General features: G+C 38.3%; 1 protein-coding gene across 3 annotated transcripts in view; it reads right to left on the bottom strand.

Moving 5' to 3' along the window:
* Positions 1–12,992, bottom strand: part of AATF (apoptosis antagonizing transcription factor) — a 133,970-nt gene that overhangs the window by 97,110 nt on the left and 23,868 nt on the right. For all 3 annotated transcript variants that reach the window (XM_087854594.1, XM_087854593.1, XM_045773642.2), the window contains one exon: positions 159–273. In XM_087854594.1, coding sequence (XP_087710720.1) covers positions 159–273 — 115 coding nt within the window. The remainder of the gene's footprint in view (positions 1–158; positions 274–12,992) is intronic.

The following is a 12,992-nucleotide window of genomic DNA, read 5'->3' as shown; positions in this document are numbered from 1 at the left end:
GTGCCATCCTGGCCACCAGTTAAATGTAAGAAGGTCCTTCTGTTTTACTAACAGTAAGTCTGATATCTGCCTACAGAAGAGTTGGCTTTCTTTTTGAAAAATGATGGGAAACTACTCAGATTAAAATAAGCAGCCCCATAGCTCCATTCCTTCCTTACCTCTCCGCTTTGGGCTTTGTCCCATCGACTAAGTACCTAGTGTCTGGGTACTGGAAAAGCAACTCTTCCTGAAGATCTGCCAATGACCTCAACAATGCTTTAAGGGCTTTGTGACCTGGAAAATAAAGCACAGAGAAGGAACAATCAATTACCTACAATTCTCCAAAGTAGGCAATGCCTGTAATTCAAGACTCCCGAGCAGTTCTGGCCAGGGTGGGGGGCAGGCAAAGGGCAGCCGGGGACTAAGAACTTTCTGAAACACAGAATTCCTGAAAGGAAATAATTCCAGTGCGTACTTCACAGGCTTGTTGTGAGGAACAAGTGAGGTAAACATACGTAAGGTGTGTAGGAAAGGGTCTGCAATAAATTGTGAGTTCTTAAATTCAGTAAGATTGACAAACTCCTTCCCTGCCTGTCACCATAACCAATCGTTTTTCCTATGGTGTTAGTTTCTACAGGTAACCCATCGACCTCCTGGATTATCCCTCTATCAATCAACTCCTTAAGCAATTCCTCCTCTTCTAAAGAGCACAACTTTGTCCTGGGACCCCTACTGCCGCCACCACCACTGCCCTCTCTCAGATCTCACTTGCCTCTGCTTTGAACTGCCATCTCATACATACAATCTCCCCGCACATATTCCTATGAAAAGTTCTTGTTCACGTACGAAACCCAAGCTAATGACTTACTATTTGCAGTACTGAACTGTGTATTAAAATTTTGCATATCAAGAACATGTTCTTAGCTGGTTCTCCACATAGCCGACGGAATGCGTATGGAATACAGCTGGTCAGGATTAAGTACATAGTCTACGGCTAAGAACGTTCAGGAGAAAAACTGGCCCTCTGAGAACTGAACTCTTACCTTCTTTATCAGCCTAATCCTGCTAAAGGGGCTAACTAGACACTGATAATCACTGTTTCTGCGTTGGTAGCACTCAGACGTCTCTCCTATTATCGAGCGTCCACATTTCCAGCACCTGCAAGAAAATCTCCACGTGGATGCTCATTACTCCTCCAAATACACCACGTCAGAACCAGAACTTTGTTCTTCCTAAGATTTCTCCCTTGTCTGATTTCTGTTTAATGTGTTTTCATAGGCGATCACTGACATTTTGGTGCCCTTATTCGATGTATTTAATCCACTGCTAAATCGTGTGACTTTCCATTCTTATTATCGGTAATGGCTGTCGAATCATCTCTGGCCATGCTTCTCTCACGCCTTCCCTCTTTCCCTTAAATAACTATAACCTTCTCACAAGCACCCCTACTTTCATTTAGCAATCCCTACATTCATTGTTACTTTATATTCCATATGGACTTCAGCCCACACAAACTTCAGTTAGCATTAGCCACAGTTTTTAGTGCCTTCTCTAGAAAAGGTTATATCTTAAGAAACAGAGCCCATGTTTTCCAAAGTGAAAACACAAACCAATTTTGCATTTGCAAAGTAGTTTTCAAAATTCCCAAGACCTAACCTTGAAAATCTTATGCTAAGTGAAATAAGCCAGTCGCAAAAGCACAAATACTGTGTGATTTCGCTTACACGAGGGACCTAGAACAGTCGAATTTACAGAAGCAGAAAGCAGAACGGTGGTGGTCAGGGGTGCAGAGGACAGCGGAATGGACATCTGTTCCTGTTCAACGGATACAGAGTTTCAGACTGAGATGATGAAAAAGTTCTGGAGATGGATGGTGGGGATGTTGGGATAGCCATGTGAATGTACTTAATGATACTGAACTATATACCTATAAATAGTTAAGCTGGTAAATTTTATGTCATGTATATTTTAACACAATTGAAAAAAAAAAAACACTTTAAGTGTTCCCAAAGCAGGGCATAATAAATAATTCTACCATCCCAGTTCATCTCTGTACAGAAAAAAATCATCTATTACCTTTCAATCTTGAGCCTAGTCAAAAAGAACAGGGAAAAAAAAACAATGGAATATTATTCAGCCTTTAAAAAGAAAGAAATTCTGACATGGGCTACAACACATGGATGAACCTTGGGGACATTATGCTGAGTGCAATAAGCTAGCCATAAAAAGATAGGAACTGTATCATTCCACTTATAGGAGGTACCTAGAGTTGTCAAATTCATAGAGACAGAAAGTAGGATGGGGGTTACTAGGGCCTGGGGGAGAGGGGAATGGAGACTTGTTTAACAGGTATAGGGCTCTAGTCCTACAAGACGGAAAGTTCTGTAGATTGGTAACACAACAATGCGAATACACTTAACACTACTGAACTGTACACTTAGAAACGGTTAGGATAAATTTTTGAATCCCCATATTGTACACCTGAAACTAATATAACACTGTATGTTAACTATACAGGAATGAAAATTTAAAAATAGATTTGGAAAATGAAAAAAACGGTTAGGATAAATTCTATGTTAGGTAAATTTTAGGTTATGTGTTTTTTGCCACAATGAAAAATTTAAAAGGGGCACCTGGGCGGCTCAGTTGGTTAAGCGTCTGCCTTCGGCTCAGGTCATGGTCCCAGGGTGCTGGGATCAAGCCCGGAGCTGGGCTCCTTGCTCAGCAGGGAGCCTGCTTCTCCCTCTGCCTCCCTCCCTGATTGTGCTCTCTGTCAAATAAATAAATAAAATCTTAAAAAAAAAAAAAAAAAAGAACAAGAAAAGCAGGTGCCTGCCCCTTACTTCCTGTAGGTGCCATGCATCCATGATGTAAAACAGGAAATCAGGAGCCAAGCGGGGGGTGAGCTGCAGAGCAGTCTGTAACGCTCATAGCTGCTGGCCCCCAGCAAGCAGGTCATAACGTGACTCTCACATGTAGCTTAACCAAGAACTGTGAAAACATCCAACGAAGAGACTGCTACTTTTAAGGGCCACTTTCAAGTAGCTATACAAGCCTTTTTATTTTGTTCAAGTCAGTTTAAAAAAAATCCATTGCAGATATATTAGACAGCATATCAATCCAACAAGAAAGCAGAGAGCCAATATCAGTAAATCAAAGTGTGCCTTTCTGTTAATACTCTCTCATATGTTCTCATTTTATACACCCCTTCACCCAGTCAGAAAGTAGCCCTGAAGTATTTAAGCTCCATTCAGGGATAGCACCACCATGCATCAAAGTGTCAAGAGACCTACCAGAGATGAAATCTGCAATTCTGTGCTTCTAACCACACACACACACACACACACACACACACACACACACACCCCCAAAAAAAAAGAAGAAGAAGAAGAAGAAGAAATAAAGAAAAAGAAAAAAAATGTTTATCAAAGTAAAGTCACCAGTGACCAACACATGGACAGCTTCCTCTAAAGAGATAGAGAAGAAAGAACCCAATTCTCATTTCTTTGCAATATTAGGGCCACATTTCCTTCCACTAAGGTTTTATGTAAAATCCGAAGAGGCCAGACAATCCTTTGCTGGATACGGCAGGCCTCCTCAAAGCCACAGCTGCCAAGAGCGAGGAAAGACTCTCCTGGAGACTCAAATCCGACAGTGGATTCTTCCCAGCCAAAACACAAAACAAAACCGCAACGAACCTTCTTTTTATCATTCACATAGGACTGAATTCTATTTGTTCAACCCTATGAAAAATGAAGAGAATGGAACCAGCAGTTTCTAATTCACCGTTTATTTTTCTCCTAATTACTGTCAGAGTTACAAGTTAAAAAAAGCAGCAGAGAGGCATATACTTTCTCCTCTCCCCCTTGGCACGTGGCCACAAAACAAATGGAGACTGTCAAGGATATATATGTTTATTTTGTCCTACATGGTCCATTTCCAGAGGCCTTTCCCTTAAGAGCAGATTAAGAAGGACATACGCCTCACCATATTATCAAGATACAACCTGAGCATCTGGGCACCAGCTTTAGGAATAATTTTCCAAGTAGAGAATCAATGGAAAGAGTGCTTTACTAAGGGTCAGGAGCCCTGTATTCTAACTGACACTATTACTGACTAGTCATTTTATACTGAGCAGACCAATTTAATCTTCGAGTCGCAATTTTCTCATCTGTAAAATGTAGATAATCCTTCGTCTGTGTATCTCACAGAATTTAGGTGGAAAATAATAAACATGTTTTTATATATTAAGGCATGTCATACATTTTTAAATGCTGTGGATATGGAAAGTATATCACTATCAAAAAAAATCACCATCTTTCACGTGGTGAAAATCTCAAGTTGTGCTTGTACTGATCGACAGTGCTAGGACTGAGCTAGTATTCATCGATTCCTGTATTAAGTATTCACTTACACGCTACCCATATGCAAGCGTTCTATATATAAAATGTCACCAATCTAAAAACCATTTTCACCTAACAGCTTTATTTTTCTCCCTGATTCATCTTGGCTGTGCAACATAAACTTGGAGGCAGAGAATAAGTTTGGACATAGGCACAGTTCATTAATTAGATTATAAACCAATAAGTACAACTTCTGGCAAGGGGATTGGAGGGGGGATGCAGAGAGTGAATTTATAACTAAAATAAAGCTTACCTTATCAGTTTTTAAATATCTCTACAGTTATTTTAAAAATAAACCTGAAAACATACAATAATTTATGTACAAGTATACATAAATTCCCACATTCCTATTACGCCAGATAAATACAATGAACTAGAATAGAATGTATAGATTATGAGAGCATTTTTTTCCCCTTCAAAAGTAACTCTAGAACCAGAGCTAAACTATAGGTCAAAATGACACACGATATATTGGCCTGAGAACAATACTTTTCATTCAAATCCACACAAGCCTGCCACTTGCACTAGTCATCCCCGGCAATTAATCCCCCAAGAAAGACGTTTGATTAAATCTTTTCAAGCAAATCCTTTGCTTTGCTTTTGTTAGTTCACTTCTTGTCAACATCTATTAAAATATGCCTTTAATTCTCCCACAATCTTAAAAAACACCGATTCCACTGTCTTCAACTTTAATCAACTGTATGGCCGGCATTTTTCATTTCATAATAATGTGCTGCTTGGAATTCAAGAGGCAGGCTCAGCATCAATCATCTGGTAAGAATTTTTCCACTGCAATAAATATGCAAATGAGGAGAGCCAGTCAGTCGTATTTCAGGCCCGACTTGCTAGTGTTTTAAAAAAGACACAAATTTATTAATTGCCGGTGGCCAGAGGAATCCTATTACTTTGGGCATTGATTACAAAGCTGTGTGAGTGATTATTGTGCAACTCGCGGGCTACCCAGGCATGAGGAAAAATTATTAAAGCAAGGCAGAGATTATCAACTCAGAATAACAATAAGGCTTAACATTTAGGCCCTAACTTCTTCAACAAAGAATTACGTGAAGGCCCCACTGTATCATAATTCCGAATTCTGTCAGTATTACTGTTTGGGCTTGTTCTATATTCCCCAAGCAGAATGGCGTTGCCAGTAAGAAAGAGTACTGCAGGTTGCAAATTCCTGAACACCAACCATACGGATGAGCTGCTATCATCTCCAATGTGTGTCCACCTAGACTTCGTATATTTCCACGTATGTATACATATATACAGTGTGTGCACGTATGTATTCCCAGATCTGGATAAGTGATGTGTTACTATGAGGGCTGTGGTTTTAACTGGAACAGGATAAGGAGTTCTGTCTCCGTGTGTTGGTTGGCTGGTTGGTTCTGCGGACCGAAAGCAGAATTTTTTTAATGGTACAAAACCACCAGCAGGATAACTTTTCAAAGCAGAGCATGGGGACTGATATTCTAAAGTCATGACGGCTAAAGCCAAAAGCAGCCTTGGGTTTCCATACCTCAGGGGGCCCCACAGTGGAAAGTGTGCAGTCTGTGGAGGAGTCCATGGAGGAAACGGTTTGATAGGCTAATTCTGAATGCAAAGTGTTTTTGTGAGAAACATTCAACCCAAGACATATTAAATCAAGTAAGAAAGAGGACTCGGTGGACAAAACTGATTTTTTTTCTCTTAAGAGAATGATGTGGGGAATTGGGGGAATAAGTGGAAGCTGAAATAGGGAGAGATGAAGAGACATATGATAAAATATGTTGGGTGAGCCCCCTCACAGAAAGAAGCAAAAAGAAAAAAGAAAAAAAAAATCCGTAACATTTTACATTACTGCCACCGCACTAAGTAACATGATAGATAGCGTGCATTTGAGTTCTGTGGAGGGACATCCCACTCAAGCTGTAATTTCTGACCAGGCGTGAATTTATAAGGAAGGGAAAAGAACTGCAGAACTTCTTAGGTTTCCCTGAATACTCCCTCAAATACCTTGATGAAGTGTGTCAATAAATCCTTAAAAAGCCCTATAGGACACAGCAACCTAACTGATCAATGTACTTCCCGGAATCCACTACACAGGCCCCAGACAACCTCCACTGCTCCGCGGTACTTCCCTAAAAAGGGAAATGTATTTTCCCCCTTTGAACAGAAAGAATAAATGCTCAGAATACGGGGTGCTTAAAATCCAAGCTTATTTACAAGTAATTGTTTAAACTGTCTAATGAGAGTTACCCAGGGAGAGAAGAGATACTTTCATTTTTACTTGACATACTTTTGAACAGCTGAATATTTTATAAGCATATATTACCTTTATAATTTAAAATGTTACTAAAATTTAAAGTAAACTTTGAAGTCAGAAAACCTACTCACAATAAAATTAGAACCACAATCCAACTCAAGTTACCCTCTCCGTTTCATATAAAACAGCCTGATCCTTTCTTATGAAAAAGCCTTTAAACAAACAGCCTCTTAGGCAATGAAACTACTCCTAACTTAAATGCCCAAATTCTCTCTACTGTGTGGGCTGGGAAAATGGGGATTCCCAGGCAGAGTCGACCACTCCTTTCTCAGCCTCATTCACACCACTGCTCCAGCACTTGTCATACTGTGCTGAGTCTGATTTCACTACGTTGTAAGCTACTTGAGAGCACAGACCCCATCCTGTCACTTTGGCATCCAACACATCACCTGGGCCCCAGAAAGTATTCTACAAACACATGTTCGTTCCAGAGCAATGATGCCTCCTCAGCCACGTGGCAGAACATCAAATTACACTCTCATTTCCAAACGTAAATGCTGACCAGCCAACCAAATGCGAACTACATATTCGCTAGCTGCAACAAGTACGTATCCTCGACGAACTGACTTCTGTTAACAAAAGCAAAGTCATCAAACTTAACTTTTTACAGGCTACTCCTAAGAGTCTCAAAACCATCTTACCAGATCGAAGAACTTACAAACGTTACAATGCAGTCACATGAAGACAGAGTAATCATCACCACTTAGATGGATGAAATGAGGCTCAGAAAATAAGACTGTTGTCGTGTTTCTTTTAATATTAGTAAGACTAATTGATTGATTTGCCAACCCAAAATGAAAACACTTTGGGAGGTTGCTTTCACGTGAAAACATTTAAATATTTATGCCTTAGAAGTGGTTTACCTATCTCCACAACTTACTACGAGGTCCTGGAGATGGGGATTGTGAACAATTCACCTTGGTATGCCTGGTGTTGGCAGATGGCAGGTTGCTGAATGAATAACTGAATAAAAATGGCAGCCTAATAATTTCTTGGCATGTTCTTCTATGTCCATTTGAAGTCTTCAAAGACGTAACGGCAAGTATAGTACTGGTATTCATTTACATAACCCTTTTAAGAAGGGGGAAACAAATACTGTGGCCATAGAGCTACAGTCTAAGAAAAGACTGTACTATCACTATTAACAGTTAACATCATGAAGAACCCACAAAGGGGCAGGCCCTAGTCTAGGCACTTTCTATGTATTACACAACTCATTTAAACCCTCTCAATAACCCTTGGAGGTGGGTACTATCATACCGCTGTCATACTGAAGAGAAAATGAAACACTACTACAAGCTTTAAAAAGAACTACATATTATTCATTTTCTACATCAATGTTTCCTTAAATGGTCACGTATCAAAACAATCTGGAAAGCAAAGTATAACGCCATTTTCAATTATAAGAAACGACAAAACATGGGCACCTGGGTGGCTCACTCGGTTAAGCATCTGTTTCGGTTCAGGTCATGATCCCGGGGGGGTGGGGTGGGGGCACGGGGCCTGCTTTTCCCTCTCCTTTTGCCCCTCCCCCCGCTCATGCTCTCTCTCTCTCTCTCTCTCTCTCTCTCTCTCAAATGAATAAATAAAATCTTAAAAAAAAAGAAAAAAAGAAATGACAAAACTGCCCTCCCTCCCTAATACCACTACATGATAATAACAAAAACAAAAACAAAATACAATACTAGTCAGGCTCTGTTAAAATGCTATGACCAAATCTGGTTCCCACACTAGGAAAAACAAAGTGGAGAAAGTAAAGGAAGCCCAAATCTATATGGACAGAAGGCAGGCCCGGTAAGGCAAAATGAAGGGATATTTGCTTAATGTGAAAAAAAAGAATGGTAAGAAATGGATTAATAGTCTCCAAAATTCAAATGGCCAAACACATCAGAACAGATGTTTGGCCTCACTTAAGGGGAGAAAAAAAAAAAAGAAAAAGAGAAGAAAGAAAAGAGAAAGAAACCTAAAACAATGTTATATTTTTCTGATACTACTGGATGCTGGCAAGAATGTGAGGAAAGGGGCACTCTTCATATACAACCGATAAGAGTTTAATTAGCACAACACATCCAGAAAGCAATCTGGCAAAATGTATCAAAGGTTTGCACATGCATACCACCTGACCCTACTATTCCATTTCTAGAAATTAATCCTAACAAAATAATCAGATAAGAGAGCAAAAGAGGCAGGTCCAAAAACATTATTTTTAGCATTGTTTATAACTGGTAAAAACTGCGAACATCTTAAGGGCCCATTTATAGGGGATTGGTTAAATTAATTTAGTTTAGCCAGATAACTTTCTGCACAGCTGTTGAAAAGGATAATTATAAACAGAACTTGTTCTGAATAAACTAAACTACATAATACTTTCTGGGATAATGGAAGTAATCAGAATATGGAGCGGACATATCATTAGTATCATTAGGATTATTAGGAAGTATTAATTTGCTTAGGTGAGATGACAGTATTATGTAAGAAACATTCTCATTTTTTAGGAACCACTTACATAAGTATTTAGAGGCAAACTGGCATGATGATTATAATTTAATTTAAAATACTTCAGGAAAAAGAAAAAGAAAACAAAGATAGCCAAGTTGTGTTTTTTTTAAGAAAGAAAAGGCATATTTATATTCATTAACATGGGATGATGCAAAGTGGGATGTCATTTATGGTTTAAAAAAAGTTTAAACTGACGAAGTATCTGGAAGGATATATGCCAAATTGCTAAAAATGGTTACCTCTGAAGAGTGCTATTTACGGGAGGGAAAAAGAAGACTTTCACAATCCATGTTACATTTCAGTACTGTTGGGGAGGAGGGGGAACAATACTGTTTGAAAAAATATATATTTTTACTATAAACACATTTTACTTTTATGACTACTAAAAAACGTAATTAAGACTAAATATATACAATAGTACAAAGAGGTCTTCTGAGGTAGAAGTAATTCTGCCTGTCAACAGAAAATCAAACAAGGAGAAACAGATTAAAATAAAGGCAGGAGAAATTAGAGGTGGCCATTAGTTTGACTGATAAGGAGATCATCTATCCCTAGAACTAGTCTAAAATTTCCCCTGTGTGATTCACAAAAGAAATGCCAAGGACTAATAAATGTAAGGAAAAAAATGTTTACCCTCATTCAACACTGGGAAGTGTAAATTTTAAAAACTGTAAACCAAAATAAGCAGAAATCATTTTCCATTTATCAAAGTGACAAAGATGAAACAAAATTATGAAGTCCAGTGTTGACAAGGATAAGGGAAACTTGACATTCATATAAAGAAGGTCAGAATGTGAAGTGATACCACCTTTCTGGAGGGCAATTTGGCAACACAGATCAAAAGCCTTAACATTTCACGTATCCTTAGAACACATACTAATTCCACACCTAGAAATTTATTTTATACAACAAAGTAATCATGGATGTAAGTAAAGATTTAGTAACAATGATGTTTAGTACATTACTTATAAAAATGAAAACCGGAAACAATCCAAATGTCCAACAATAAAGAACCGGTTAAACTATCCCTATGATGGAAAGTCTATGCTGCCATTAAAAATAATCCTGTAGAACGATATTTAACGACATGAAAAAATATTCATGATCTTTGTTAAGTAGGAAAAAAAAAACAGATTGCAAAACAGAATATAGAATATGGTTCCACCTTAGTTCTAACTACGTGCCCACAGTGGGGAAAAAAATTGGAAAAGATATATACCATACAACAAAGTATTAAAAGTACTTAACTCGAGCTGCTGAGATCAGAGAAGATTACTTCCCTTACTTTTCTTTTGGCCGTTTAGTAAATTTGATTTAAGGAATATGTATCATATTCCTTATCATAACATATCATAAATTCCTTACCATAACATATCATAAATATGTTATAGTAAGAAAAAAGCCTATTGATAGATTTCTCTATCATTTAAAAAAAGGCTTACCTACCTACAGGAAGAGATCAGCTAAACCCCGGGGCCCTTCTAGCTCTCTTACTGAAAGGCAGTATGTGGGGAAGATCTTAGAAAAAACTGAAGGATACAATTACTACTCACCTAAACCTTCTGTTTTACAACAACTTCACCTCCATATTGCTCCTGCCTTCACCTCTTCAAGCTCTGGCATTTATTCCGTAACCCTCATACTTTCTTTAAAAAGAAGAAAAAAGCAGGACACCTGGGTGACTCAGTCTGTTGAGCACCCGACTCTTGATTTCGGTTCAGGTCATGATCCCAGAGTCCAAGGGCTCAGAGATCACGCCCTGTGGGAAGTCTGCCTGGGATTTTCTCTCCCCTTCTGCCCCTCTCCCTGCTCATGCGAGCTCTCTCTCAAATAAATAAATAAATCTTAAAAAACAACAACGACAACAAAAATCCAGACAAAAGAGTTAAACTGCATGCACAGTGCTTGGGTGGCGTGGCCAAGAGCAGAGGTTATGCAGTGGAGCAGACCCACACTGACTTTTGCCTCTAACTAGCCGTGTGACCTTGAGCAAGGTCCTTAACCCTCTGCAAGGCCTTACTACTTCATATATATGGCACAGTTATTAGCACCTACTTCGTAGGATGCTTTGGGGACTAAATGAGACATCTGTAAAGAACTTAACACAGTGTCTGGAGAGTAGCGCACAAGTACCAAATTGGAGCTATTTTTATTAGTTTTAAGTATAAGGGCATCTGACATTGTACTTGCGTGATGAAAATACCGAGAGAGAAGTAAATTGATCATCCTGGTTCTCGAATTGTCACATTTGATTTCTTTTCACTCATAGTCTTTTATGAGTCTTACTGAGGACACCAGAAATGCTTTCTAATTAGAACTTGAGTTAGAATGTCTATCTCTGCCCTTCCCCCAAACCTCACCACATAACATTCACGTACCATCTTGAAAATTTAAGAATCTTTAAGACTGTCTAAATAGCTTGTCTTCACATAAAAATTTTCCTTGTATGCGGGCACCTGGCTGGCTTAGTCGGTACAGTGTGCAACCCTTGATCTTGCGGTCATGAGTTTAAGCCCCACATTGGGCATAGAGATTCCTTCAAAAATAATTTTTTAAAAATAATACAGAATAAAAAAATTTCCTTGTATGAAATAGTATGAATACCTAGTCAGAACTCTTCTCAAAATAGTAGCATTTGGGGTATTATCCAGAGGCAAATTTATCCAAGTGCCTCAAGAAAAACAGAATGTGATAGATCTCAAAGTAAACACCAAGCAAAACAATCAATATTATATGAAAGTGAATTAAAAATTCCTAAAGAACTCAAACTAAAGTCAAGTGCAGTCCAAGTATAACAAACTTTCAAAGCAAATCATATGGATAAACTTATTTGGGATCAGGTTATAAATCTAATAATTACAATAATCAACAGAGAATTATGTCTTAAAGGTATCATGATATTCAGATTTTCTCTAAGACAATTCTTAAGCAACCTTATAGCCCTTTTTTTTTCCCCTCAAATTGGTCTTCCCATCCTCTTCCCTCATCAAACTTCCACTAAAACTTAATGGAAAAAAATATATATAGTGGAAGAAAATATATACATTTTAAAATGTCCGGGATAAACCACCTCACATTGTTTTCTCGGAGAAGAAGGTACAGCGATTTGGGAAAGTGGGAGAACTTTTACTTTTTCCTTTACATACATCAATACTGTGTATTTATTTTTTACAGTGAATATTATATACACATACACTTATATAAAGATACATATGGATTTTATATATCTATATCTACATATATAGTAGCAGAAGAACACAGGGACAAATTAAGTCCCACGAAATCCCCAGCAAGCTTCATAAATATTGGAGAAAAAATGTCTCCACTCTTGAAAATGCTTTGCAGCTTCTCATGGTATTTTTAAAGATAGACTAGCTACTATTAGGAAAATGCATTAAGAATAGGTAAGCATTAGCCATGGCTGAGACCAGAAAGGAGGAGCCTGCTGAACCAGTGATCTGATTTCATGTTTCCAACTGCTTTTTACAGCCTCTTACACAACCTCTGCCTTAGACGAAGCTTCCAAAGAAATGGTAACAGCGCCCAACACCCTGGAAAGTGATTCCACGAAAAAGCAACTAAAAATAGGAATATTGTGAAACAGCTTACTTGACACAAGCATAGAGGTATGTTTGTCTAAATCTCTGGGGTCATTTGGGTTCTGAAAGGCAATTTCATTTATCAGTACAACTACTATTACGGAGAGGAAAAAAAAATCTGCCAAATCAGAGTAAACAGAATTACAACTCAACACCATTATGCCTCCTACATTCAGCCAAGTGCAACAACCAACAAAAACCAAACAC

This window comes from Ursus americanus, chromosome 23 (genome assembly GCF_024610735.1).
Source record: "Ursus americanus isolate L20-20 chromosome 23, mUrsAme1.1.p, whole genome shotgun sequence".
Lineage (NCBI taxonomy): Eukaryota > Metazoa > Chordata > Mammalia > Carnivora > Ursidae > Ursus > Ursus americanus.
This window is presented reverse-complemented; position numbering and strand designations above follow the sequence as displayed.